Source organism: Denticeps clupeoides, unplaced genomic scaffold, assembly GCF_900700375.1.
Source record: "Denticeps clupeoides unplaced genomic scaffold, fDenClu1.1, whole genome shotgun sequence".
NCBI lineage: Eukaryota > Metazoa > Chordata > Actinopteri > Clupeiformes > Denticipitidae > Denticeps > Denticeps clupeoides.
The window spans coordinates 15,779-41,358 of NW_021629690.1; the positions used below are offsets into that span (position 1 = coordinate 15,779).

The 25,580-nt window shown below is 47.9% G+C and overlaps 1 protein-coding gene across 2 annotated transcripts; it reads right to left on the reverse strand.

The window, feature by feature from the left end:
- Positions 1 to 858: 858 nt before the first annotated feature.
- LOC114771702 (gamma-aminobutyric acid type B receptor subunit 1-like) lies at positions 859 to 24,204 on the reverse strand. Of its 2 annotated transcripts, XM_028965002.1 has the most exons (6): positions 23,566 to 24,204; positions 6,839 to 6,925; positions 4,449 to 4,513; positions 3,646 to 3,784; positions 1,104 to 1,289; positions 859 to 998 (listed from the first exon to the last, which is right to left on the reverse strand). In XM_028965002.1, the coding sequence occupies exons 2-6, from the start codon at positions 6,915 to 6,917 to the stop codon at positions 919 to 921; spliced, it is 549 nt and encodes a 182-aa protein (XP_028820835.1). In that variant the 5' UTR covers positions 6,918 to 6,925; positions 23,566 to 24,204; the 3' UTR covers positions 859 to 918. The 2 variants fall into 2 exon arrangements, with proteins under 2 accessions (XP_028820835.1, XP_028820836.1); XM_028965003.1 differs by lacking the exon at positions 23,566 to 24,204 and having other exon boundaries at positions 6,839 to 7,449.
- Positions 24,205 to 25,580: the final 1,376 nt, after the last annotated feature.

Sequence of the window (25,580 nt, forward strand, 5' to 3'; positions counted from 1 at the left end):
TGTAGGGCCTGTCAAAGCCCATTGAGACGTACTGTATGTGATTTTGGGCTATTTAAGAAATAAATGTTGTTGTTGTTGATGTCAGGGACTTTAGATACAACAGTACCAAAACAGTACGAAAAGTACAGTAGCAAACTACATTTACTTCATTACTGAAATGAATGTGATCGTTTTGTCATTGTAATACACAGCACACGGTGTCACGGTGAAATTTGTCCTCTGTATTTAACCATCGCCCTGAGTGAGCAGTGGGCACCATGACAGGCGCCTGTGGAGCAGTGTGTGGGGACGGTGCTTTGCTCAGTGGCACCTCAGTGGCACAGTTTAGGATTTTAACCCACAACCTTTTGAATAAAAGTCCGCTAGGCCACCACAGCCACCACTATCATGAGCAGAGTGACTTCCTACAAAGCATCCCTTTTTTTACTGTTTTGTAAATGTTTTTACTGTTTTGTACAATGACATCTGTGAATCTGCTACCATTTTCTATCATATATCACTAGTGAGGAAAAGTCATTTAGCGGTTAAGGAAGCGGCCCCAAAACCAGATGGTTGCCGGTTCAAATCCCGATCTGCCAAGGTGCCACTGAGCAAAGCAGCGTCCCCACACACTGCTCCCCGGGCGCCTGTCATGGTGCCCACTGCTCACCAAGGGTGATGGTTAAATACAGAGGACAAATTTCACTGTGTGCATCGTGTGCTGTGCTGCTGTGTATCACATGTGACAATCACTTCACTTCACTTCAAATCCCGCTTACTACCATTGTGTCCCTGAGCAAGACACTTAACCCTAAGTTGCTCCCTGTAACTACTGATTGTAAGGCGCTCTGGATAAGGGCGTCTGATAAATGCCGTAAATGTAAATATACATTAATCCCAGACCTGCTAAATCCCAGGTTGAGAACAATCCACAGTGAATCATGTGACCACTTGCACCACTTCTAACTGCTGATCATTATTTGAAAGAAAACTATTCTTACCTGTATAATGTCTGTCATCTGTATATGGAATTACAAAAAACATACAGTTAGTAAATTCTTCTTCTATTAAAATGTGCATTTTCTTCATGTGATGTTGACTGACACATACAGTGCAATACTCACAGTGGCAGACAGGTTTGGGCGAGTCCCACTTCCCCACCTTGGTGCAGTGGGTGGTGTTCCTGCCCACCAGAAAGAAGCCTGGCTGGCAGCTGTACTGCAGCACGGTTCCCTCCACCGCCGGCCCCAGGGGCCACGCCGACACGCGACCGTTTTCCAGTGACGTCCACATACGTGCGCACGGCAGCACTGCAATACACAGACATGCAGGTTTGTTCTTCTAGTTTTATCGACAAAAATAATAATTGCATAAAACTTACGACGACAAGAAATCTGCATGATTGGTAGCCAGCATGGATTAAAAGATGATTCTGTAATGCCCAGGCGCTGTTGCACCTGATTAAAAGTCCCTGATCAATACAAGCTGAAGCCAATTAGGTACGATTGATCAGGGCTCCTTAAATTCTAGCACTGTGGACATTACTTTACCCGACGTTCAACTTTGTGCTCGTGTTCCTGGCCTTACGCCACACGCCTTTCAGTGGCTTTTACGTCCTTTCCTTTTTTTATGCTTAATATGTCCCTTTGTAGTTCCACCATATCCTGCTCCTGCGCTTCATTCCCCATCGCACACATTCAGAACAGAATTTCTTTTATATTCTGACCCAGCGTTCCAAAGCCTCTCTTCTTATTAACAGCCAGTTAATTATGTTACGTTAAATATGAAGCGAATATATAAGAACTTTCGTTCTCTGATATACATACATATTTATACATACATTCTGGCAGGGGCCATATTTACATATTTTTTATTTTCCTGTCTCTATGCTTGTAATACTGCTGAACTTTTGGAAATATTCAGATGCAAACACACCAACACAAAATTAAAGGACCAATATGAATTTATGTGAAGGACTGTGCTGTGATTTCACTGGATTTCGAGAAACCAATTTGAAATATGTAGCATAAAGAGCAAAATAAAAACTGGCCCAGCAAGATAACTGGAGACCAGAAAATGAAGGGGGTTGAAAACTGTGCCCTGGGGGACAGCAGGGAAGCAAAAACTGGACTTGTCCTTCAGTCTGTCAGTGAAACAGGATTTAAACCAGGAAATCCAGCTGATTTTGAAGGAAGTAGATGAAGACAGCTGTCCATGAGATATCCAGGAGACCACTTCTGTGCTGTGATGGAGGGGTGTCTGGTGCTGTATTCCCTCAGCAGTGATGGTCTTAAATAGCTAATCTCTGAAAGGAGAGGGAAGCTGGAGCTGCCAAAGTTGTCAGGGTCCAAAACTGAAGATGGGAAAGAAGGTCCTGAGCTGGTCATAAGTAATTTACTAGGTTCTGATGGAGTTATAGGAAGGAAATGATAGAGGATGTGGTGAGGCTGTACAGGTCAAATGACTGTAGCTGCCAACATATTGTTTGTTTAGGACAAGGACTGCATTTAAAATTTGAGAAGAAATGAGAAGGTGCCAGGCCCTTTACTGACAGTTTTTTCTTCTTTCTTCATATTTAAAAGTTCCAACCCTCCTTAAAAGTCTCATCCAGTCTGCAGTAATGCAAGACGTCACATCAGCAGGGAAGTAATGTGAATTACTGAGCTCTGGATATGCAATTTGACTGTCATGTATGTATTTTTACTTGTAAATAAACAGTCACTTCATTATGCATTTTATGAACAGGCATAACAAAATGCACACCTTGCATTGCATTGCATGCATGATGTTTTGCATTACTCTAAATGATGCAGTTTCTTATTTTCTCATTTCATCGGAATAACTGGTTATTAGTACCCATCGCCACACCTTACTGAACTATCTAATATCACAGCTAATGGCTGGATTTACCCTGGGGTTGTTCCTGTCACACAGTGAAGAATTGTGGGAATAGTGAGATCATTACAGGCAGCGCAAAGGCAAACAAAACACGGAGCCAAGAAGTGAAAAGAATAATGAAGGTGCAGAATGTAACAGTGCAGTAATAGCTCCTTTTTTCTTAAACTACATCTTGTTTAAATGCACATTTAAAATTATGACAAGGACAAGATATTCAACGTGGGGGGACAATTTGGTCTTTTATTTGAAAGTAAAACCCCCTGCAGACTTGTCTCAAGTGAATTTGGTTAATGTCTTGCTGCAGTGTTGGCTATCAGTACCGTGCGTGTATTTCTGAATTAATTTATGCAAATAATTTATGCAAACAAGTGCAGATCAGTTTTACAGCCCACTGTTTTAATAAAGACAGACCAGCTCTGATCACGCTGTTCACAATTCAATTTCTGCACAATACAATATGGTCCCCTTTTAAAAAATGACTCGCCGTAACATCCAGACATTTACATTTACATTTACAGCATTTACCAGACGTCCTTATCCAGGGAGACTTACAATCAGCAGTTACAGGGACACTCAGGGTTAAGTGTCTTGCTCAGGGACAAAATGGTAGTAAGTGGGGTTTGAACCTGGGTCTTCTGGTTCATAGGCGAGTGTGTTTCCCACTAGGCTACTACCACCGAGGACGAGGAGTTACGAAGAATTACGAGGAGTGACGAGGAGTTACGAAGAATTACGAGGAGTGACGAGGAGTTACGAGGAGTTACTCACGGCATCTGCTGTGCTGCGTGAGGTCGGTCCAGGTGCCGTCAGGGAGACACTTCCGAACCTTCGGCCCGACGATGACCCTGTTCCCTCTGCAGATGTACTCGATCTCATAGTCAACCGGCAACACCTGTACACTCCGGATCTAAAACCAGCAAATACAGCAAATCGGCAGTGAATGGAAATTGTTCATAAGAGAACAAGTAAAAAGTCTGTTTTTTTTAGCACAGCACAGTAAGTAAACCAGAGATCTAGTTTAACCTTTTTAACGGCACAGTAAGAACGTTGGTTCATAAACACACAACAGAATGTTTCTAGATCTAGAAATAAAGAACATTCTGGATCTAGAGAATCTAGAACATTCTGGATCTAGAGATCTAGTTTAACCTTTTTAACGGCACAGTAAGAACGTTGGTTCATAAACACACTACAGAATGTTTCTAGATCTAGAAATAAAGAACATTCTGGATCTAGAGATCTAGTTTAACCTTTTAGCACAGCACAGTAAGAACATTGGTTCATAAACACACAACAGAATGTTTCATGGATCAAAAAATTTGAACCCAAACTTGGTAATAATGGTTGTCTAAAACCGCCATTCTGCACGGTTATATACGCCTCATGTTAATCCCACACAAATTATCCAGGTATTATCGTCTAGGAATTGTGAGATCACAGTCGCTGCAGAGATTTAATATTTAATATTAGTATTATCATCCTTTTTAATTGAAGCCTTCTGATGGGGGAGATATTAGCAAATCCATCATATCCACAGGTGTGACATGTAACACGGCGACGCCTTTCATTACCTGTTCTTGGGTCAGACCTCTATATCTGATCCCTCCATCTCTGGGAGGACGAATGATGGCACAGCCTTGAAGAAGAGACAAAAAGGCAGATTAACACCGACAGACCACAAACGTCCCTGCTTAACTACTCCGGAATCTCTTCTGTCCGGACGCTGTGATGAAGGGTTGTCGTGTTGCATCAGCCGCATTTTCCCGAGGTTCCCATGTTCGGCCAGCAGGTGACGCACTTCCCAAGGAAACAGACTTTTCCACCAGCTCGCACGGTGCCTTCACGCTACACTACAAAGATTTTAAAAATCACCGGTGGAGATGCGAGAAAACTTGGCTTTCTGTGAGCAGAAGGAAAGCCATGTTGGATTCACCCTCAAGATAATGTGTGATAAGGTGTGCCCAGATGTTTCCCCTCAGATATAATGTATGTTTTTGGGGTTATTTCTTCAACATTTCAGGGTTTTAGTTCCATCACTGGATCCTGCTCAGGTAGATGCGATGGCTCCGAGGGTGGAGAGCGTCACCCCCGTCTCAGCATGACCAGCGTCATGTACTTTACATTTAACCCACCCCAGGTTCATATACACTGACTATGGAATTAAAATGAATTACTAATATCATTACAGTAGTGACGGTAAAATCAGCCATTAACGTCATTAAAAAAGACCGAAATGCAACAAAAGGTCAAGTGTCCTCAGCAGCGGCCTGAATAGCTGCTTCTTATTTCACTGCCGTATAACACAAGAACCTGCGGAACGTGACTCGGTTTTTTAAAGAGCTACAAAGGAGGCCTGAACACCTTCAGCAGGTACGGTGCGCCATTTTATTACGAACTAAAGCACAAAGCTGTCGGCGGCCGAACAATACGCGGGGGTCTGAGACACGGACGTCCATTCACTGGCTGAACCGCATGTTCCACAAAGGCAACGCAGCAAGGCCTGTTTAAAAAGGGAATAATGGGGTCCCTCCCTCGTCTCCCTCCGAAGGTACTTTTTCTGTTACTTATGCCTGAATTCCTGTTCTTTTTTCTTAGCGCTTTTCTTGTCGCACGTCAAGTCGGCCTCGCGGTGCGAATGTCACCACGTAATTACCGTCTTCAGCAAATACGAGGCTGCGGGGCACGCCGGGCCTGTTCTGCACCTACACGCTGTTACGGTGTTATTAACCTGGATATGAAATGGCCGCTCTGGACGAGGGGGTCACATCAGTAGATGGTTCAGATAAGCAGAGAAGGTATTTAACTCGCGTATCAGAAGAAATGATTAATGTCCCCGCCACTGCTGTCATTAATTTACTGTAATTACACAGCGCCGGCCCACTCATGTGTGTGTGTATGTATGAGTGTGTGTGCGTGAGTGTGTGCGTGTGTGTGTGCATGTATGTGTGAGTGTGTGTGTGTGTATGTATGAGTGTGTGTGTGTGAGTGTGTGCATGAGTGTGTGTGTGTGTGTGTGGTGCATGTATGAGTGTGTGTGTATGTGTGTGTGTGTGCATGTATGAGTGGTGTGTGTGTGTGTGTGCGTGTGTATGTGTGTGTGTGTACATGTATGAGTGTGTGTGCGTGTGTGTGTGCGTGAGTGTGTGCGTGTGAGTGTGTGTATGAGTGTGTGTGTGTGTGCGTGTGTATGTGTGTGTGTGTGCATGTATGAGTGTGTGTGTGTGCGTGTGTATGTGTGTGTGTGCATGTATGAGTGTGTGTGTGCATGTATGTGTGTGTGTGTGTGTGTGTGTGTGTGTGTGTGTGTGTGCATGTATGAGTGTGTGTGTGTGTGCGTGTGTATGTGTGTGTGTGTACATGTATGAGTGTGTGTGTGTGTGTGTGTGTGTGTGTGTGTGTTTTAACTTCGGTCAGGTCAGGAAGCACCGTGATTCTTTGGAGGAAAGTGGCCAATTAACAGCGTCCACACATGACGTGACGCGGATCTCAGTGCCATCGAGCAGCCGCCGTGACTTCGATGGAGATGAGCGAAGCCTGACGCTGCATACAAACACACACACACACACACACACACACCACATATAAACACACACACACACATACACACACACATACATACATACAAACACACACACACACACACACACACACCACACACATACACACACACACACACATACATACATACACACACACATACACACACACACCACACACACACACACATAAACACACACACACCACACACACACACATACACACACACACACACACTGGCGTACACTCATACATCAACATAATAAGACTGTTCCACACACGCCGGAGCTGCAGACGGAATACAAACGGCGGGATGCAGCGCACAAGCAGACGAAAGCACAGACTCACACTCTGACTCACACACGCACGTGCAGTTCTACACACACGTCTCTCTCTCTCGCTCTCTCTCTCTCTCGTTCATTACCTGCCGTAGTATTGCGTGCGGCCGCAGCGAGCGAGAGGAACACGGGCAGAATTAACAGAAGAAACGACAGAACTGCCATCTCTCCACCTGCAGGGACAGAGAGAGAGAGAGAGAGAGAGAAGTGAGGGGCGAGGGACGGGCGAGATACCGGGGAGAATATATTAGGGAAGGGTGGAGAGAGAATCGGAGGGGAAGAGAGAGGTGGAGAATAGTTTTGATGGATGTGAAGAGGAAGAGAGTGGGAGTGGACGAGTGAAGGGGGGGAGAGAGAGAGCCGGCGAGGGGGAAAAAAGGCGAGAAGAGAAGAGAGAGATACGACAAGACAACGCGGCTGCGGACCGGGGCCTGCGCTGGAATCTGAATGGCCAATCGGTCCCACTCCCCGCCATTTTTGAGTGACATATTGCCGGTTGCGCCGCAGCCAGTAAATGATCGCACCCGACTCCGGGATCTAATATCGAGCGCTCATCAACATGCGCGGAGCTGCTCGCCGGGGTTCTTATTCTGTTGGTGTTGACAGATTGAGCGGCATTACTAAAGTGAAGTGATTGTCACATGTGATACACAGCAGCACAGCACACGGTGACACGGTGAAATGTGTCCTCTGCATTTAACCCATCACCCTGAGTGAGCAGTGGGCACCATGACAGTGGTTGGTTGTAGGAAGACCCAGGTTCAAACCCCACTTACTACCATGGTGTCCCTGAGCGAGACACTTAACCCTGAGTGTCTCCAGGGGGGGGACTGTCCCTGTAACTACTGATTGTAAGTCACTCTGGATAAGGGCGTCTGGTAAATGCTGTAAATGTAAATGACAGGCGCCCGGGGAGCAGTGTGTGGGGACGGTGCTTTGCTCAGTGGCACCTTGGCAGATCGGGATTCGAACCGGCAACCTTCTGATTACGGGGCCGCTTCCTTCACCGCCAGGCCACCGCATGACGGCGGCGAATCAGGAGAAACAAGTGCACCGTAGTAATGAAGCGTTCATAAGAGTCCCGGGTGAGGGTGGGGATGTTGGGGGGGGGGGGGGGGCACGTAAATGCCACGAAAATTCAGGAGGAAGCGGAGCAACAACACCAGCGATTCCGGGGAATCTGGGACACGGAGACGGGGGGAGACGGAGGGAGAGAGAGCGGCCACACTGGTAATAAAGCATTACCGCAGATTCTCATTCTTACATCGCTGCTGCCATTGTATCCCCCAAATAATGCAGAGTAAACGCACACAACCACACACACAACCACACACACGCACACACGCACACACACAGAAAGAGAAAAGTAATTAAACGAGATTTTCCACCAGGCCCAGACAGCAGCAGCACAAAACTCATTTATTAGGGCGAAAAAGGCCGCGACACAACAAATTACGGGTGCGCCAGCTTCCTGCTGCTGTAAACACTACGCATGGACCCATAACCCTTATTTTTCACCCATTTCACCAAAATCCACCCCCAATATCCCGGACGCATGTACTATATATCTGTGGCCTTGTGTGCCAGCGGGTGTCCGTACGTTGAGACCGTGGGGACGTGAGTGGGGGACATGCTGAAGAAGCGGCCTCGGTGCTATTCGTGTAATTATAAGGGGCCGACGGACCTTTGACAGGCTGGTCTGCTCTACACACTCAGTTGTGTAGCGTACGCTCAGGTAGATCATAATTCACGTCGTCACCTCTACCTGCATGATGAATCTCTTCTGTCCGTCATCGTCACTACTGCTATGGCGGCTTGAAGATATTGGACTTCCTGCGTTTATTTCATGCGAAGATTTCAGACGTACAGAACAAGTCACATGCTAACGTGCAACTTAATCAGCACAGCAGTATGGAGACAGACTGTGAGATGATTTTAGCATGTAGTAGATGATCCAAATCCGACAATCTAGTGGTGCTTCCTTGTATGGCACTGAATACTGATATTGGCAAGTATGGGTTGTCTATTATTTTCTGCCTTCTGCCATACCTGAAAAATGTTAATTCTTAATAAAGATGTACGAAGCATGCATCAGTACTAAGTTCAGTAAATTCCAATTTGTTTTATTATCTTCTGAACATTTTCAAAAGATCTGGATATAATTATTATGTACTTTTTTGTTATTATATTTATATGCATAATGTAATATCTATACTTTGTAGATGTATCATCAAGGAACTGCCAAATCCTCACATTTACATTTAAGGCATTTGGCAGACGTCCTTATCCAGAGCGACTTACAACGTGCTTCCATGTTACCATGGATAAAGTGATCAGTTCTGGTTCACTAGGACCCCCAACTATGAATACAATCTTTTTATTCACTCTGTTCTAGTTTCTATACAGAAGTCAGACCAGAAGAAGGTTACAAGTTCATCTAAATCTTCTCTAAAGAGGAAGGTCTTGAGCTGCCGTGTGAAGGTGCTCAGTGACTGAGCTGGAAGTTCATTCCACCACCGAGGGGCCAAGACGGAGAAGAGTCTAGATGAGCGTCTTCCTTCTACCTTCAGAGATGGAGGGACCAGGCGAGCAGTACTGGAGGCTCGGAGTATACCAGGTGCAGTGCGAGGTGTAATAAGGGCTGTGAGGTAGGATGGTGCTACTCCATGTTTGGCTTTGTAGGCCAGCATCAGTATTTAGAACCTGATGCGTGCAGCTACTGGGAGCCAGTGGAGGAGACGTAGCAGAGGGGTGGTGTGGAGAACTTGGGAAGGTTGAAGATCATTTTGTATGAGTTGTAGAGGTCGGATGGTACATAGAGGTAGACCAGCTAGAAGGGAGGTACAGTAGTCCAGTCGTGAGATTACTAAGGACTGAACCAGGATCTGGGTGGCCTGGGTTGACAGATATTGCACTTTGCTATATGGAGTGTACTCTAAAAGAAATTATATATTTCTGGCAGAACAGTCAACCATTACTGAACTTTCAGATCCTTCTGGAGATGAGAACATCGAACCCACCTGGATTTAAAACACTGTTGGACAGGACGCTCTCCATTAAAAAGGTCCAGAGCAGCTGTGTAGATAGCCAGCATGCCAGCATCAGTGTTAAATGCCTAAGTAACGTGTGTGTGTGTGTGTGTGTGTTTGTGGCAAAAGATGAAATACGGAGCTAAAAAAGTAAAGGGAACAACTTAAACAACACAGTGTGACTCTGAGTCTATCACACGTCTGTAAAATCAAACTGTCCACTTAGGAAACAAGACTGACGATCAATTGTACATGCTGCTGTGCAAATGGAATAGACAACAGGTGGAAACTATAGGTAATTAGCAAGACGTCCCCAATAAAGGCGTGGTCCTGGCTGATGTTTTGGCCCTTTTTGAATGCTGGTGGTGCTTTAACTCTTTAACTGGTAGCATGAAACAGAGTCTACAACCCACACAAGTGGCTCAGGTAGTGCAGCTCATCCAGGATGGAACATCAATGCAAGCTGTGGCGAGAATGTTTGCTGTGTCTGTCAGCGTAGTGTCCAGAACATGGAGGTGCTACCATGAGACAAGACAATACATCAGGAGATGCAGGAGGGCAACAACCCAGCAGCAGGACCCACCGCTACCTCCAGCTTTGTACAAGGAGGAACAGGAGGAGAACTGCCAGAGCCCTAAAAAATGACCTCCAGCAGACCACAGATGTGCATGTGTCTGCTCAACTGGACTCCATGAGGGTGGTCTACAGGTGGGGGTTGTGCTTACACCCCAACACCATGCAGCATGTGACAGACGTGACAGATTCTGGGGACGGTGTGGAGACCGGTTGGGCAGTGGGTCAGTAACGGTGTGGGATGCCGCACAGCCCTCCATGTGCTCCTCAGAGGCACCCTGACTGCCATTAGGTCCCGAGGTGAGATCCTCGGACCCCTTCTGAGCCTCATTCTGACCTGTTTTAAGGACATTACATCAAAGTTGGATCGGCCAGTAGTGTGTTTTTCCACTTTAATTTTGAGGGTGACTCCAAATCCAGACCTAGATTAACTGATAAATATTGACTTCTATCAATACATTTTTTGTGTGTAAAGAATTAAAGGATTTTTCATTCATTCAGATGTAGGCTGTCTTATTTTTGTGTTCACTTTATATTTTGGAGCAGCGCATATCTCCACACCCATGAGCATAAAAAGCGTGGCTGGCAGCAGGGCTGTCAGAGCGTAGATTGAGCTGTCTGCTGTATCAGTGTTGGCCCGTTGTGTAGTGTGAGAGTGAAGCTAATGGAAACACTGCAGTGACAGGTTAACCCCCATCACATACACACACACACACACACATTCATCACACACAAGCGCTCATGTGGGCATGGAAGCATGAAGGGAATGGGTGAGCTGGCTGTCTTTCATTCACACACACACACACAGACCCAATACACAAACACCTTACTATTCTGCACTATTTCTGCACTGTTTTCACTCATTTTCTAGATCTAGCAAAACACACACACACAAACACACACTGGTGTATCTCTCTCACTCTCACAACTGTAGAAATTCCATTCACACCCTCCCATCATAAACGTAACACCCATAACAACCATTTTTGCACACTGTAAATATTTTTCACACACACACACACACACACACACACACACACACACAGATGTAAAATGTACAAGCAGCTGCATTAAGACTTGAACGTTACTGACAGGTGACATTCGGAATACAAACGTGTAACAGCAGGAAATCCTAATCTCCTCTTGACTGTAACCAAAGCTGAAAACTGCCTAATTCTGTTGCCTGGCAACCATTCATGTACCCCCCCCGCCCTCCCGTTCCCGTCCCTCCGGCTGCTTTCCTACTTCTCAGCATTTGAACCTGTAATTATATTTTGTGTCTTGCCGTCTTTGTAAATAAAGACTTTTCACGTTGCCGATTTTGTGGCCAGTCAGCGTCACACAATAGAGGTGGGCGGGGCTCCAGCCTTCGATTCTCCGCCCCTCTGCAAAAACTCCACCTGTCAGAGATTCTGCATGACGAGCGCAGTTTACCACATCCGTGTATGCACACAAATACACACACTCACACGGGCGTCCAGACCGTCACGTGATCACACACACACTCACACACAATTTACTGATTTACCGAAGGTGTCATCACTTTCCCACCAGCACACGCACACACACACACACACATATTTATTAACACTGACAGTGAACAATCCTTTGACCCTTCCTGCTGACCAACCCACAAAATCAATCCAATTGAGAAACAGATTAAGGGATCAATCGATCCAACCAAATCCACACAAATGCCCCCTGAGCAGTTCCTCCCCTCCTGAAGGACATCTTCTCCCCAGAGAACGTGCGGCACGCATCGTCAGAGTCATTTAAAACCCTCAGAGTCACTGAAACCCTTCCTCCCCGCTGCCAGCTTCCCCGCCCCGTTAATGCGGCCAAATCTGCCCAGATGTCAATTCCAATTCCTGCCCGGCGTCGCAGGAGACGTCTGAGTTTTGGAAGGAGAAGGCGGCTTTCGTACGTGACCAGACGTCGAGGGATGGAATGGAAGCTGCCAGAACGTGAATCCGGTCAGCCTACATGCATTACGCCATCCATAATCATTCGGGGGATCCGCTTCTCATTTCCCAAACACTCTTCCCTTTCTTTACACAGGGAACAAAGCCACTGGGACAAATCTCCTTCAATCCAGCCGATCAGATCAAATATATACCCACACCGGGCCCGCCTGCCCGGGACCCCACCAATATCTTCACAACAAAAGCATGTTCAATCCATACACGTTCGTACGCCATTTCAAACCACAAAAGATTTACTTCTCACATAGACCAGAACTACGGGGTACGGGGGAGACTTGGGCTTCGTGGAAGGAGCCGGAAGGGACCGTACACGCATTAGGACAGTCGTACAGGCCAGTTCTTCATGTAGGTGGTCGGAAGGCCCCTCCTGCTCAAATACGCTTTTTTTAATCCAATTCTGCTTTGCAAATAAAAAAAAGTAATTAATGTGGATTACTAAAACAGGGGTGGGCAAACAACGGCCCACCGGGGCAGATCTGCTACGCTGAGGCCTCCAGCTGCTACAAAACGGGTGCTTTTACGCGGTTAACTCTGAACCAAAAGGATAAACTGGTTTTATTCTCATTAGCAATTAGTCAATATCATAAAAAATTATCATCTTATCGTTTCAAAACCTAAAACCTTTGGCGACTTTCTTATTAATGCGATTTCATTCCTTTGTACTCCTAGATATAAAGAAACTGATCAAATCCTTAAACACGCACACATAAAATGCACTTATCTGAAACATTTTATTCCAGAGTGATCATGAAGTACAAAAGGAGGATTACTTGTGTTTAGGAGATTACTACATTTACATGTACATTTACGGCGAGTTCATTCCACCACCGAGGGGCCAAGACGGAGAAGAGTCTAGATGAGCGTCTTCCTCGTACCTTCAGCGATGGAGGGACCAGGCGAGCAGGCTGTGTAAATATGAACGCTTTTATGTTCGTGTCTGATATGTATGCATATGATTAAAATATTATTGGCCACGCCTGTCCTACAATTGATTGCATATCATGGTTCCATATCTTCCTGTTTAACACATGGCACACCGGGAGCGTCTGTAACTTCAAGGATTTACAGACGTAAACGGACTGCTCGCTAATTATTATTATCTATATCTACCCACCGACTCGGCCGTTTTTTGTCTGTAAATATATCTGGGGTGGTAGTAGCCTAGTGGGTAACACACTCGCCTGTGAACCAGAAGACCCAGGTTCAAACCCCACTTACTACCATCGTGTCCCTGAGCAGGACACTTAACCCTGAGTGTCTCCAGGGGGGGGACTGTCCCTGTAACTACTGGTTGTAAGTCGCTCTGTATGAGGACGTCTGGTAAATGCTGTAAATGTAAATGTCTGACTCCTCCTCCCAGTTTAAAATGGGAGGAGCCCATTTAAAGCATTATTATTATCTACATCGACTAGAGGCTGTGGCCCACATGGCCAGCGTGGTACGTCAGTACAGTCTGTACTTGTCTCTTCATCTACAGGCCAGTGGACAACCACAGTCTGTACAAACGTGGGCGGTGGACCCCTCGTAACCCACGTTACACTGGGGCAGAAAATGAACAGGAAGATGGGAAATTGCGGCCATGAAATGCAACTACTCACTGGCCGATCGGGATCGCTCGTGGATCATCGCGTCTTACCAGCGGTGGACACGTAGATGTCCACAGTGGAGAAAGCGTGTACGGACATGCTATTCTGGGAGTCCAGCGGGGTAAGAAGCCCTGACGCCCCACTAATAGCACGGAGAATTATTCCTTGTCAATAATAATGAATTTGGTCACGGCCGCACAATTACATCTTCCCCACGCGTTCCGGGCGAGAACGGTCCGAGTCGCGTGGACAAGATCGTCCTGGGTCCTGTATTCCCGGCAGCCGCGCCTGACATTTGAAAGGCCTGCGCCGCCGGTCCGGGGAAACCGGCAGATAGCCATCACCTCATCACGCCGGGAAGAGCGCCGCTGACATTTTCCCTTTTCAATCTCGTAATCCACAGGTGAAAAGTGGCGAGACAGACGGGCGGACAGACTGCGAGGGGGACGGAGGTCACCAGAAGAGGCGGAGAACATGCACGACCGGGACACCGTGACATTCCACCGTGACACACAGATCATTACAACACAAACACACACGGACGCGATATAAGATCATCAGTTACGTCACGATATGCCATTCGGGACACCGTGGACAGCACAGGGACTCGGCACCGTCTACCTGTGACCGTAGAACATTTTATATTTACATTTACGGCATTTACCAGACGTTCTTATCCAGAGCGCCTTACAGTCAGTAGTTACAGGGACAGTCCCCCCCCCTGGAGACACTCAGGGTTAAGTGTCCTGCTCAGGGACACGATGGTAGTAAGTGGGATTTGAACCTGGGTCTTCTGGTTTATAGGCGAGTGTGTTACCCGCTAGGCTACTACCAGCCAACAGAACCGTTTATTACTGATTCATGGCTGCTGCAAAATGCTCGAATCTACGCTGGAATTCACCAGATTGTAAAAATGAGAGTTTTGTTGACCCAGGATATTCTTGTAGTGAAGTTGTGAACAACTGCATACAGACATCTGTCCCAGACAGAGGAAAGATGTCCCAAGATGTAGATCTGGAGAAGGGGAGCGATGGACATTGACCCCCCCAGACCTGATTTATCAGTTTGGCATCTTCCGGCGTTGCCAGGGCAGAAAGAGGGAAAAAGAACTCCACATTCATTTCTATTGAATCTGCCAAGTGAATATGATCAGGTAGGTCAGTCCATGCCTCACTAAATCACCAAAGAACCACCCATACCAGGCTGGTAGTAGCCTAGAAGTCCCAGGTTCAAACCCCACTTACTACCATCGTGTCCCTGAGCAGGACACTTAACCCTGAGTGTCTCCAGGGGGGGACTGTCCCTGTAACTACTGACTGTGAAAAAAACCAACATTCTACTGTGAATAAAAGAGGAATTTACTGTGGATTACTGTGGTAAATTACTGTCCTGTAATATATTACATATCTACACCAACCAGCGGCGTGAGCATGAGAGGTGTGGACCTTCACTGGCCTCACGATTCGGTTCGATTACGATTATCAGTGCCTCCATATCGATGCATTCCGTCCGTTTTCCACATTGTGGCACGATGGCGATGTCGCCGGCGGTACTTTCTGGAACTGGTAGTACGTCACGGCGCTGTGGGTGGAGTTACTCCCTCAGCGGCACCTCGAACCAGCAGCCTCATGCACCAGCAGACCAGCTTCCACGCCGAACCCCGGCGAGATAATCTCCCCGAGATCAGAGGGGCGCACGGGGGGCGGCTGCTCCGGCATAACTCCATAATCCATCAAGACTAGCAGGCAGCTTACTGGCAGGGACCTGTCCAGCACGCCGGACACACCCGGCAACGCCGACAACGCACGTTATCCATGCAGCAACATTTCAATTGTACAGAGTGTGGGGCCTGACCCCTGACCCCTGACCTTTCTTGGATGTAACATCCGGTTCCTGCGGCACTCAGCTAGAGATACCCAGGCTGAGCATCACCAAAACACCACAACCGCTCCCATCCCCACTCGGCGGTGCCGTGACCCGCGCGCTCGGCACGATGACTTCCCGCCATTTTTCTGGCAATGTCGCCCACCAACCAGAAACACTTCCTGCTTCCTGCTCACCCTGGACACTGAGACGCGTGACGAGACCACGTAAAAAGGACGTTCCGCTTCTCCGTCTCTTCATGCAGTCTGTGCTTTCCAACAATTTCCCCAAGCAGGAGTCCCGCTAAACAAGAGGCTCACAAAGACTGTCCTCACGTCCCCCTCACGTCCCCCTCGCGTCCTCCTCGCGTCCCCCTCACGTCCCCTGATGTCCTCCTCACGTCCCCTTCACGTCCTCCTCACGTCCCCCTCACGTCCTCCTCGCGTCCCCCTCACGTCCCCCTGATGTCCCCCTCACGTCCTCCTCACATCCTCACGTCCTCCTCACGTCCCCTTCATGTCCTCCTCACGTCCCCTTCACGTCCCCCTCACGTCCTCCTCACGTCTCCTTCACGTCCCCCTCACGTCCTCCTCACGTCCCCTTCACGTCCCCCTCACGTCCCCCTCACATCCTCACGTCGTCCTCACGTCCCCCTCACGTCCTCCTCACATCCTCACGTCCCCCTCACGTCCCCCTCACATCCTCCTCACGTCCTCACGTCCAACTCCCCCAGGGACCAGGTGTCCAGGTGGGAAGAAGGTGGCGCGGTGCACAATAGAAGTAAATGTTCTGTTTACAATCTGCTCCACAACACTTCAGCGCCGCCGCCATCAAGTCCATTGTGCGAGACGGCAAACGCGGACGCACTTCAGCGGGGACAGAGACAGTCACACCAGCGGGGTGTCGAGAAGGGGCGGAACCCCGATAAAACCGGCAGGAAAACCGGTGGCTAACATGCACACACACACACACACACACACACACACACACACACACATACCACACACACACACCACACATACCACACACACACATTACACATACACAAACACACACACACACACACCACACATACCACACATACCACACATACACACACACACACACACACACCCACACACACACTCTGTCACACACGCTACGTCCTGGTTAGTGAACAGTATCGGGGTGGCGTGGATATTGGGCCGAGTTTCTGGACGACTGGCCATCGCTCTCGTACCGATCAGCTGCTTCAGGGCGCCGCTAACTGCTCATAAATGATTTTGCGTAGGAACACCAAGGCGTCCGTAGTCCACGTCTGATGGGAGTTCTTGCCGCAAGACCACCGCCGGAACCGCGTGCTGAAGAGCCGCCTCGCATCAAAAGTACACGCGCTGCACGCTCGTAACTTCAACAGAAACGACCAGAAAACGCGGCTCTGAACATTCTACGTTTACACGTTTACACGTTTACACATTTACACGTTTACACGTGACACTCCACCGCTGCGGTAGTTGAGCTTTACCGCTGTGCAACAGCCGCATCATCCATATACACGAGGAAAGTCCCTAAAATCCCTACAAATCCCATAAAAAAGGTACTATAACCTGTCACTTTCCTCTACTGTAAAAATCCTTCAACATGGTGATAATTTATCACGGCACACCGTCATATCGTCTCCAAATCTGTTACTGCGCCAAAGGTTCGTTGCCAGATGTTGCTCTTCACAATCCACAATTCTGGCAGCCGTGCCAGTCTAGCGTCGGCAGCCATGCGCCGGTACGCCATGCGCCGGTACGGCATGCGCCATGTGCCGGTACGGCAAGCGCCGGTACGCCATGCGCCGGTACGGCATGCGCCATGTGCCGGTACGGCAAGCGCCGGTACGCCATGCGCCGGTACGCCATGCGCCATGTGCCGGTACGGCAAGCGCCGGTACGCCATGCGCCGGTACGCCATGCGCCATGTGCCGGTACGGCAAGCGCCGGTACGCCATGCGCCGGTACGCCATGCGCCATGTGCCGGTACGGCAAGCGCCGGTACGCCATGCGCCGGTGCGCCATGTGCCGGTACGGCAAGCGCCGGTACGCCATGCGCCGGTACGCCATGCGCCGGTACACCATGTGCCGGTATGCCATGCGTCGGTATGCCATACGCCATACGCTTCAAAATACACAATTCTACACAATTCTGCGCCATGCTTCACAATCCACAATTCTGGCAGCCGTGCCAGTCTAGTGCCGGCAGCCATACACCATGCGCCGGTACGGCATGCGCCGGTACGCCATGCGCCGGTACGCCATACAGCAAGCGCCGGTACGCCATGCGCCAGTACGCCATGCGGAAGGGCCGGTACGCCATGCGGCCACGTCCCGCCGGCCGTCCCAGAGGGACGAGGTGAAGATGGACGGCTTCTGCTCTGCATACTGAAGCCCTAATCGCATCTGTGGATGCAGCAGTAGACGGTCACGATGTTTGACCTTGTCCTCCACGCCCTGGAGACTGAATGTTTATATTTATATATTTATATGACGTCCTCTTCGTGCCGACCCATCCAACTTCTCCGAGGATTGTCATGTGACACGATCTCACCTGTTTAACGCGGCATGGGTCAACTTGTCACCGTCATTATGGGTCTTACATTGACACCTGTCCAGACGTGTAACACACCCACATCCAGATAGCCATGCAGTTCCAGTACATTCCCGGACACAGAAATCATCAGGAATATTCCGGCCACGTGAGCGATGCGGTGCATGTTGAACAGGGCCGCCCCTCCGGTGTTTCCGAACCGCCGCGTCCACGGCTCGCCACGCGTGGACACCGGGCCGCTAAAGAGCTGATGTGAAGAAGGAGGCTGTGGAGCTGCTCGCGTGTCCCGGTTAACATGTGCCCGTCCCTGCTAATTTTCACCATTTTCTCTCTTTCTTTCTCTCGTTTTGCTGGTGTTTCAGCCGAACGTTTCCTGGACAGGCGGAGCGTAGACGGCCATCCTGAGCACCCAGAGATCCCCGCAAATTATGCAAAAACATGCACAACAACAACAGCATTATCCAACAGTAAAACTGAGACGGTGACACGGAGAGGGACCATTATGGTACAACGAGTGGAGAAAGAGGAGCGCTTCACTCGTTTCCGCGTCTAATAATGATAACATGGTCTGCAGTATCGTTTTTAGCTCCGCTTGACGTAATATAGATGATGTATGCGTTATTAATAGGTAATTACTGTGCCAGGAAAGGTACAGCAAGACAATGAGACAGAAGAAATGAGTCTGAGCACCGCGAGTCGGGAATAATAATGCATCCTTAAGAAGCAGAAGTGTTGAGAACTCTTGAATAGAAGGTCACCTGTGGATGTGGATGGTTGCGGCCATAACAGCAGTCATGCTCGTGGTGTCTGGTGACACTGGCGCCATCGACAGGTTTAATCATGAGGAGCACGAGGCAGGCGGGAAGAGACGGAACGTTCGGCGTTGCCAGATTCAGGGGCTTTGTGTTTGGTATTTTGGGAAAAATTGCTTGTCAGGAAGATGAATTGAGGGACCCAATTCTCATTTAAATATGGTCCAGAAGGAAGACGTAGGATCAGTAAACTCATTTACAACTCACACACCACGGATAACTCCCATCTATTATGTACATGAGAACATCTTCTACATCTTCTACATGTACCACAGCGCCTCGAGAACGTGTCTCTTCGTGCATCCACGTCGGTTTGTAGCCCCCTGCCCCCCACACGTCACCTGGCATGAGCGGAAGGAGGGAAAAACGACGGAGGAACCTAAAGAGCTTCCGAGTGTCAGTCAAAGGAAGCTGCCGCGAGGCTGATTGGTATTCCGGGCGTGGCGTCGGGCAGGAAAGAGGAAGTTGGCGAGGTGAGGAATGAGTCAATTAGCCTGTCTGTCAGGAAGCGGTTCTCGGGCCGGCCCAGGTGTTAGTATAATGGCCGGCGTTGGACAAATCCCCCGCGGCCCTCGCGCGTATCATCCGAGGAGATCAGGCCGGAAGCGCGTTCTTCACCGCGCCGTTACTATCACGCGTCCATTCTGGCCGTAAACCAGGAGCGTCCAGCGCTGACGTTCAGTTACTCGGTAATGTGTACGGCCCTTTAACAGCCACTTGTTCCCGCCAAAAATACGTTCGTCATGAAGAAGAAATAGTAAAAACCCAAATGGTCACGTCTCAGAGGAGCAGAAGCAGGACGTCATAATGAAAAATGGGGTTTATTAACACAAAAACAAACCTGCACGAGGGCCAAAAGGAAGTGGAAAAAAGAACAAAACCCACACGAAGAACCGAAACGGAACCCTCGGGTAACGTTCAGCGGCTGCTCTCTGCCAGGTGGGTGTGGTCAGCACTGGGGTGTCACATATGGGGTATACTATGACAATAGATTCTTAGCTGTTAATTATGCATATCAGCAATCAAGAATACATCAATAACCAATCATTTTGTTGCTAATTACAATGGCACCTGAACATTTTATCTTGAGGTTCATGTGTTAGAAACGTTAGAAATTGTGATGGCCAGACAGCAGGGTCCAAAACGGCAGCTCTTGGTCTGCAGTGGTCAGGACCAACCAAATATGGTCAAAGGAAACAGAAACCTGGCAACAAAGCTCACTGACGATGATAGGGATGGGGTGGCTGCCTGGAGCGGCATCTAATAACCAGACCAATAAGGTCCACCAGACATTAAACCCCAGACATTATGATATTTGATGTGGTAAATGAGAGCGAGGGCCTCGTCCACCTTTTGACTTTACACTATAAATCCGCTCATTTTGCACGTTAATTGTCGTGAGTTGTGTGAAATCCCACAGAGAAAATAGAAACCGAATCTGCACACTAAAGTGTCTATTAATTTACATTGTGGTGATCCTCGGGTCGGGTGTTGATACGGGAGAGCAAAATGAGCACAGATGGAAGATCGACAGGTCAAAGGTCAAAAGGGCCAGTGGTGGCCTGGCGGTTAAGGAAGCGGCCCCGTAATCAGAAGATTGCGGGTTCGAATCCCGACCCGCCAAGGTGCCACTGAGGTCCCCACACACAGCTCCCCGGGTGCCTGTCATGGTGCCCACTTCACCAAGGGCGATGGTTAAATACAGAGGACATGTGTCACCGTGTTACTGTGTGCTGTGCTGCAGTGTTTCACAAAGACAATGACATCCACTTCACTTTACAAAATCCGGTAACAACAGCAGGTTTTACAGTAAAATATGTTCATGTACATATATATTCTTCATATGTTTCTGTTTGGTTCTTTTTCGTTTTTTGAGGGGGATGGGGGGGTCAGGGTGCCCGTGGTGACACATGTCCACCACCGAAAGTGCCTTAGCACCAACGCTAAAGACGGAAAGCCATCTTCAGACAACTGAATGACACTCTTGGACTTCACCATCCTGGAAGGCACCACACCCGTCAGGATGCAACTGTTAATCACGGGATAAAGGCGATCAATCCCAATCACCTTCTATTGATCTGACCCTTCCCTCAAGGGAACAAACGATCCCAAAAAAATCAACTCCAACTAATGAGCAGTTTTTCTTCTGATTTGTATATCTGACCAGGATCTCTGTTTAACATGCTAACGTGCGACGTTCTGTAAAGTTGGTGGTTTTTACAGCGCCCTGTCAGCGAACACACACAGACGCCGTGGATTCCCATTTATTCCTCGTTCCCGTAATTAAGAGACTTCGTTAGCTCACTCTGTTCCCCCTGGGGCTCCATTCTCCGAATAAACATGCTGCATCGCCACAGAAATGCTAATTAACCCCGTTTATACCCCAGACGCCCCACACCTGCAGACCCACATGCAACTCTGGAATGACGGTGAAAGAAGGGTACATTTCATCAAATTAGGTTTAGAAATCAGCAGCATTCCTTGTCCTAAAACATGGGGGGCGTGGCCACTGAAAGTGCTTAAACCACGCCCCCTTTCTCACTTACAGCTAAGAGACGAAACATGAATACTCCATTCGGGAGTTTGGTTTGGGTCCAGAGGACAATGATCTACCCGACCATGAGGTCCAGCTCGTCTTTTTCCCCCACCTCGCAAATTAAAAATATGTATTCCGGCATAACCGAGTTAAATGCGCCAGCAACAGCGTTTTTTTATCATTTACATTTACAGCGTTTACCAGACGCCCTTATCCAGACTTACAGTCAGTAGTTACAGGGACAGTCCCCCCCTGGAGACACTCAGGGTTAAGTGTCCTGCTCAGGGACACGATGGTAGTAAGTGGGGTTTGAACCTGGGACTCCTGGTTCATAGGCGAGTGTGTTACCCCAATAGGCTACTACCACCCACATCATGGGGTTCACTGGACAAATTCAGGCTCCAGCGCATCATCAAACTGTCATTCAATCCTGATCAATACTTTTACTGATCCGCTGCACAGCGTTAACAGACATCACCCCAAATCTCGGCTAAAAAGCCCCTCGAAAAGTCAATCACCACAGACGCCGATGTGCCGATAATGACAGACAGATTCCCAGCGCCTCGCCCACGCATGTTAATCCCGTCCCTGCGCCCCCAGCCTGGATGAGTTACTGCGCCCCGACACGCCGGCGTCCGACCTTTACTCCTGGCAGGGGGCGTCGACCGCTAAAACGCGTTAGAAATACAATAAGATGCCAGATTCACGTTGGTCAAGATGCCCCGTAAAGGTCAGGGCCTGTTTAACATATTTTAAAAGATGAAATGTCCTTCACCCCCAAATACAATAATACAGCAGCAGGCAGCTTTCTAACAAGCACCAAATCAATAAGAGAAAAAAGGCAGGAGGGTCTTCATTCGCACCCCATTCCCCACAGCGGCTCAGTCATAGCATGGGATAGAATGGGGGTACAAAGAGGGGGTACATGCAGTAAAAAACCCAGGCAGGGAAAGAGAATGAACTACCGGGCTGCTGGGAACAATGTTGGGGTACATGCAGTAAAAAAAAAGGTAAAAGGTAAAAAGCATGAACTACTGGGAACAATGTTGGGGTGCATGCAGTAAAAACCTGGGCAGGTAAAAAGCATGAACTACCGGGCTGCTGGGAACAATGTTGGGGTACATGCAGTAAAAAAAAAGGTAAAAGGTAAAAAGCATGAACTACTGGGAACAATGTTGGGGTGCATGCAGTAAAAACCTGGGCAGGTAAAAAGCATGAACTACCGGGCTGCTGGGAACAATGTTGGGGTACATGCAGTAAAAAAAAAAAGTAAAAGGTAAAAAGCATGAACTACTGGGAACAATGTTGGGGTACATGCAGTAAAAAACCCGGACAGGTAAAGAACATGAACTACCGGAACAATGAAATGTGTAGTGATTGTCACTTGTGATACACAGCAGCACAGCACACGGTGCACACAGTGAAATTTGTCCTCTGCATTTAACCATCACCCTGAGTGAGCAGTGGGCACCATGACAGGCGCCCGGGGAGCAGTGTGTGGGGACGGTGCTTTGCTCAGTGGCACCTTGGTCGATCGAGATTCAAACTGGCAACCTTCTGATTACGGGGCCGCTTCCTTAACCGCTAGGCCACCACTGCCCCAATGTTGGGGTACATGCAGTAAAAAACAGGTAAAAGGTAAAAAGCATGAACTGCCAGGCTGCTGGGAACAATGTTGGGGTACATGCAATAAAAAAAAAACAGGTAAAAGGTAAAAAGCATGAACTGCCGGGCTGCTGGGAACAATGTTGGGGTACATGCAATAAAAAAACAGGTAAAAGGTAAAAAGCATGAACTGCCGGGCTGCTGGGAACAATGTTGGGGTACATGCAGTAAAAACCAGGTAAAAAACACGACTTACCGGGCTGCTGGGACGCCGAGGGTCTTCACATGAAATATTACAACTTGATTATTGCGGTTGAAATGGTCGCGTGGTTAATAAATATGAAGACGTTTCAACTGTTAACAGTCGTGCGATCCTTTTTTTAATTTTTTATAGTAATAAAAAAGTTGTGCGGGTTTAATGTGCACAAAATGTGCAGTTGTGCTTCGGTCAATGTATTGCTCGGTTTAAGAAAAATGGTCAAAACTGATGTGGATTAACCCCAAAAACACGACACCCCCGTGATCACAGACAGATTCCCGCCGGTCCGGTCTTTTTCTGGCAAAGTGCGCTCTGTGCAGAAATAAAAAAAAATCGCCCCTTGAATTTGGGGGTGCGCTCGGAGCGTGTAATTAAACTGTGACGGGGAGACGGGGGGAGACGACGAATAAAAACGAAATAAAACAGACAGACGGACGACGACGGGAGACACGGCGCATCCCTCCTTCCCCGCTCTTCATCTCCGCTCTTCCTCCTCGCTCGCTGCCCACGTCACAGATAACGGTTCCACGCCTGCGCGGGGTTGCCAGGTCCGCCGCTCTTCAGCCATTTTCTCTTCTTTTTCAACACTGTATAAAACACATGAGGCTTGCAGCAAGTTCCTCACCTTGTCAGGACGTACATATACTCGTATATTAGCAGTGCATGTAAAAACTGTCTCCTGTTTTAGCATATTTTTACGCACCAAGCCATATAGTTGCAATATAACCAAGTTTTCTTTGTAATAAAGTTAAACATTTTCTCTTATCGTTTTGTGCTTGTGATTTCTTTTTAAAGATATGTGGCAGAGTAAATAGGTCATTAATGAACCACATAAAAAATGCATTTTGTACTGTTTGAAGAGAGGATTTCTACATTTACCTCGGTTCATATGCTTTATCCATCAAAGCTTGTGAGACTCTAATAAACATTGTCAGTCGTGAATTTTTAGCTTGTTTCAATCCATCATCCATCCACATTCTAAACTTGATTATCTACTCAAATTCCAATTATACAATGTGCATGCATAAAGAGAACAAGCTCTCCACCGTGGCCCATTTCCAGGATCAAAAAATGCCAGATGCCAAATTTTTCTTATTTATGTTTCACATATTTCGGAATATGTTTAGTGGAGTGCACACAACCAGCCAAAGGTTTTGTTTTTTCATCAGTATAAAATGAGTGATAAGCTGAGTATTACAAAATACCTACATGAAATATACTTTTTTTATAGTCAGAAGGGCTCAGACTACTGGTTTTAAACAAGACATAAGAATGTTCCTTTTGTGTACTGACATTCAAAATAGTGGAAATTATGTTTTTTTATTAATATGCAAAAGTTCAGGATGGGACAATTGTACAACACACGAATAAGAATGATCCGAAGGTGAAAGAGGCAATAATTATGATAAATAATAAATGAATGTTGATGAAAAGTAATGAATGATCAGCTACAAGCAAATTAGTCTAGATGGAGGACAATCTTGTATCTTGAATAAGAGGGTCTCTTTCTCTGCTTGTGTTGGTAGACAGTACCGTGCGTGTAAGAGGCGCCGGAGGACGGTATCGTCGTGGCAACACGGCCCTCGTCCGCAGTAGCCTGTAGAACGGGGGGGTTGGGGGGGTGGAATTAGTCCCCTGATTGGCTGACGGGAAGACAGATGGCGCGCTCACATCTTAGATAAATAGTGCAGACCCCCCCAAGCCTGGGTGATGGCTTCCAGAGAGCAGCCAATGGAAGCTGCGGTTGGGCTGTCAGTTTGATGTATGTAGTCGGGCGGGTCGAGTACACTGTCGTGGACCAGACGTCGTCATCGCAGGGACTGTCCCTTTTATTATCCGTTATTCCCTCGTTTCGGCTGTAAAGTCCCAGCATGCTCGGCAGCGGAAGCGAAGGGATGAGTCACGCTGTCAGATATGGATTTATATCCCGACAGCTACAAAACGTGATGCTGAACAATGAATTAATGCCACCAAAAATAAGGGCGGCTGATGGACGGCCGCTCGGAACAAGA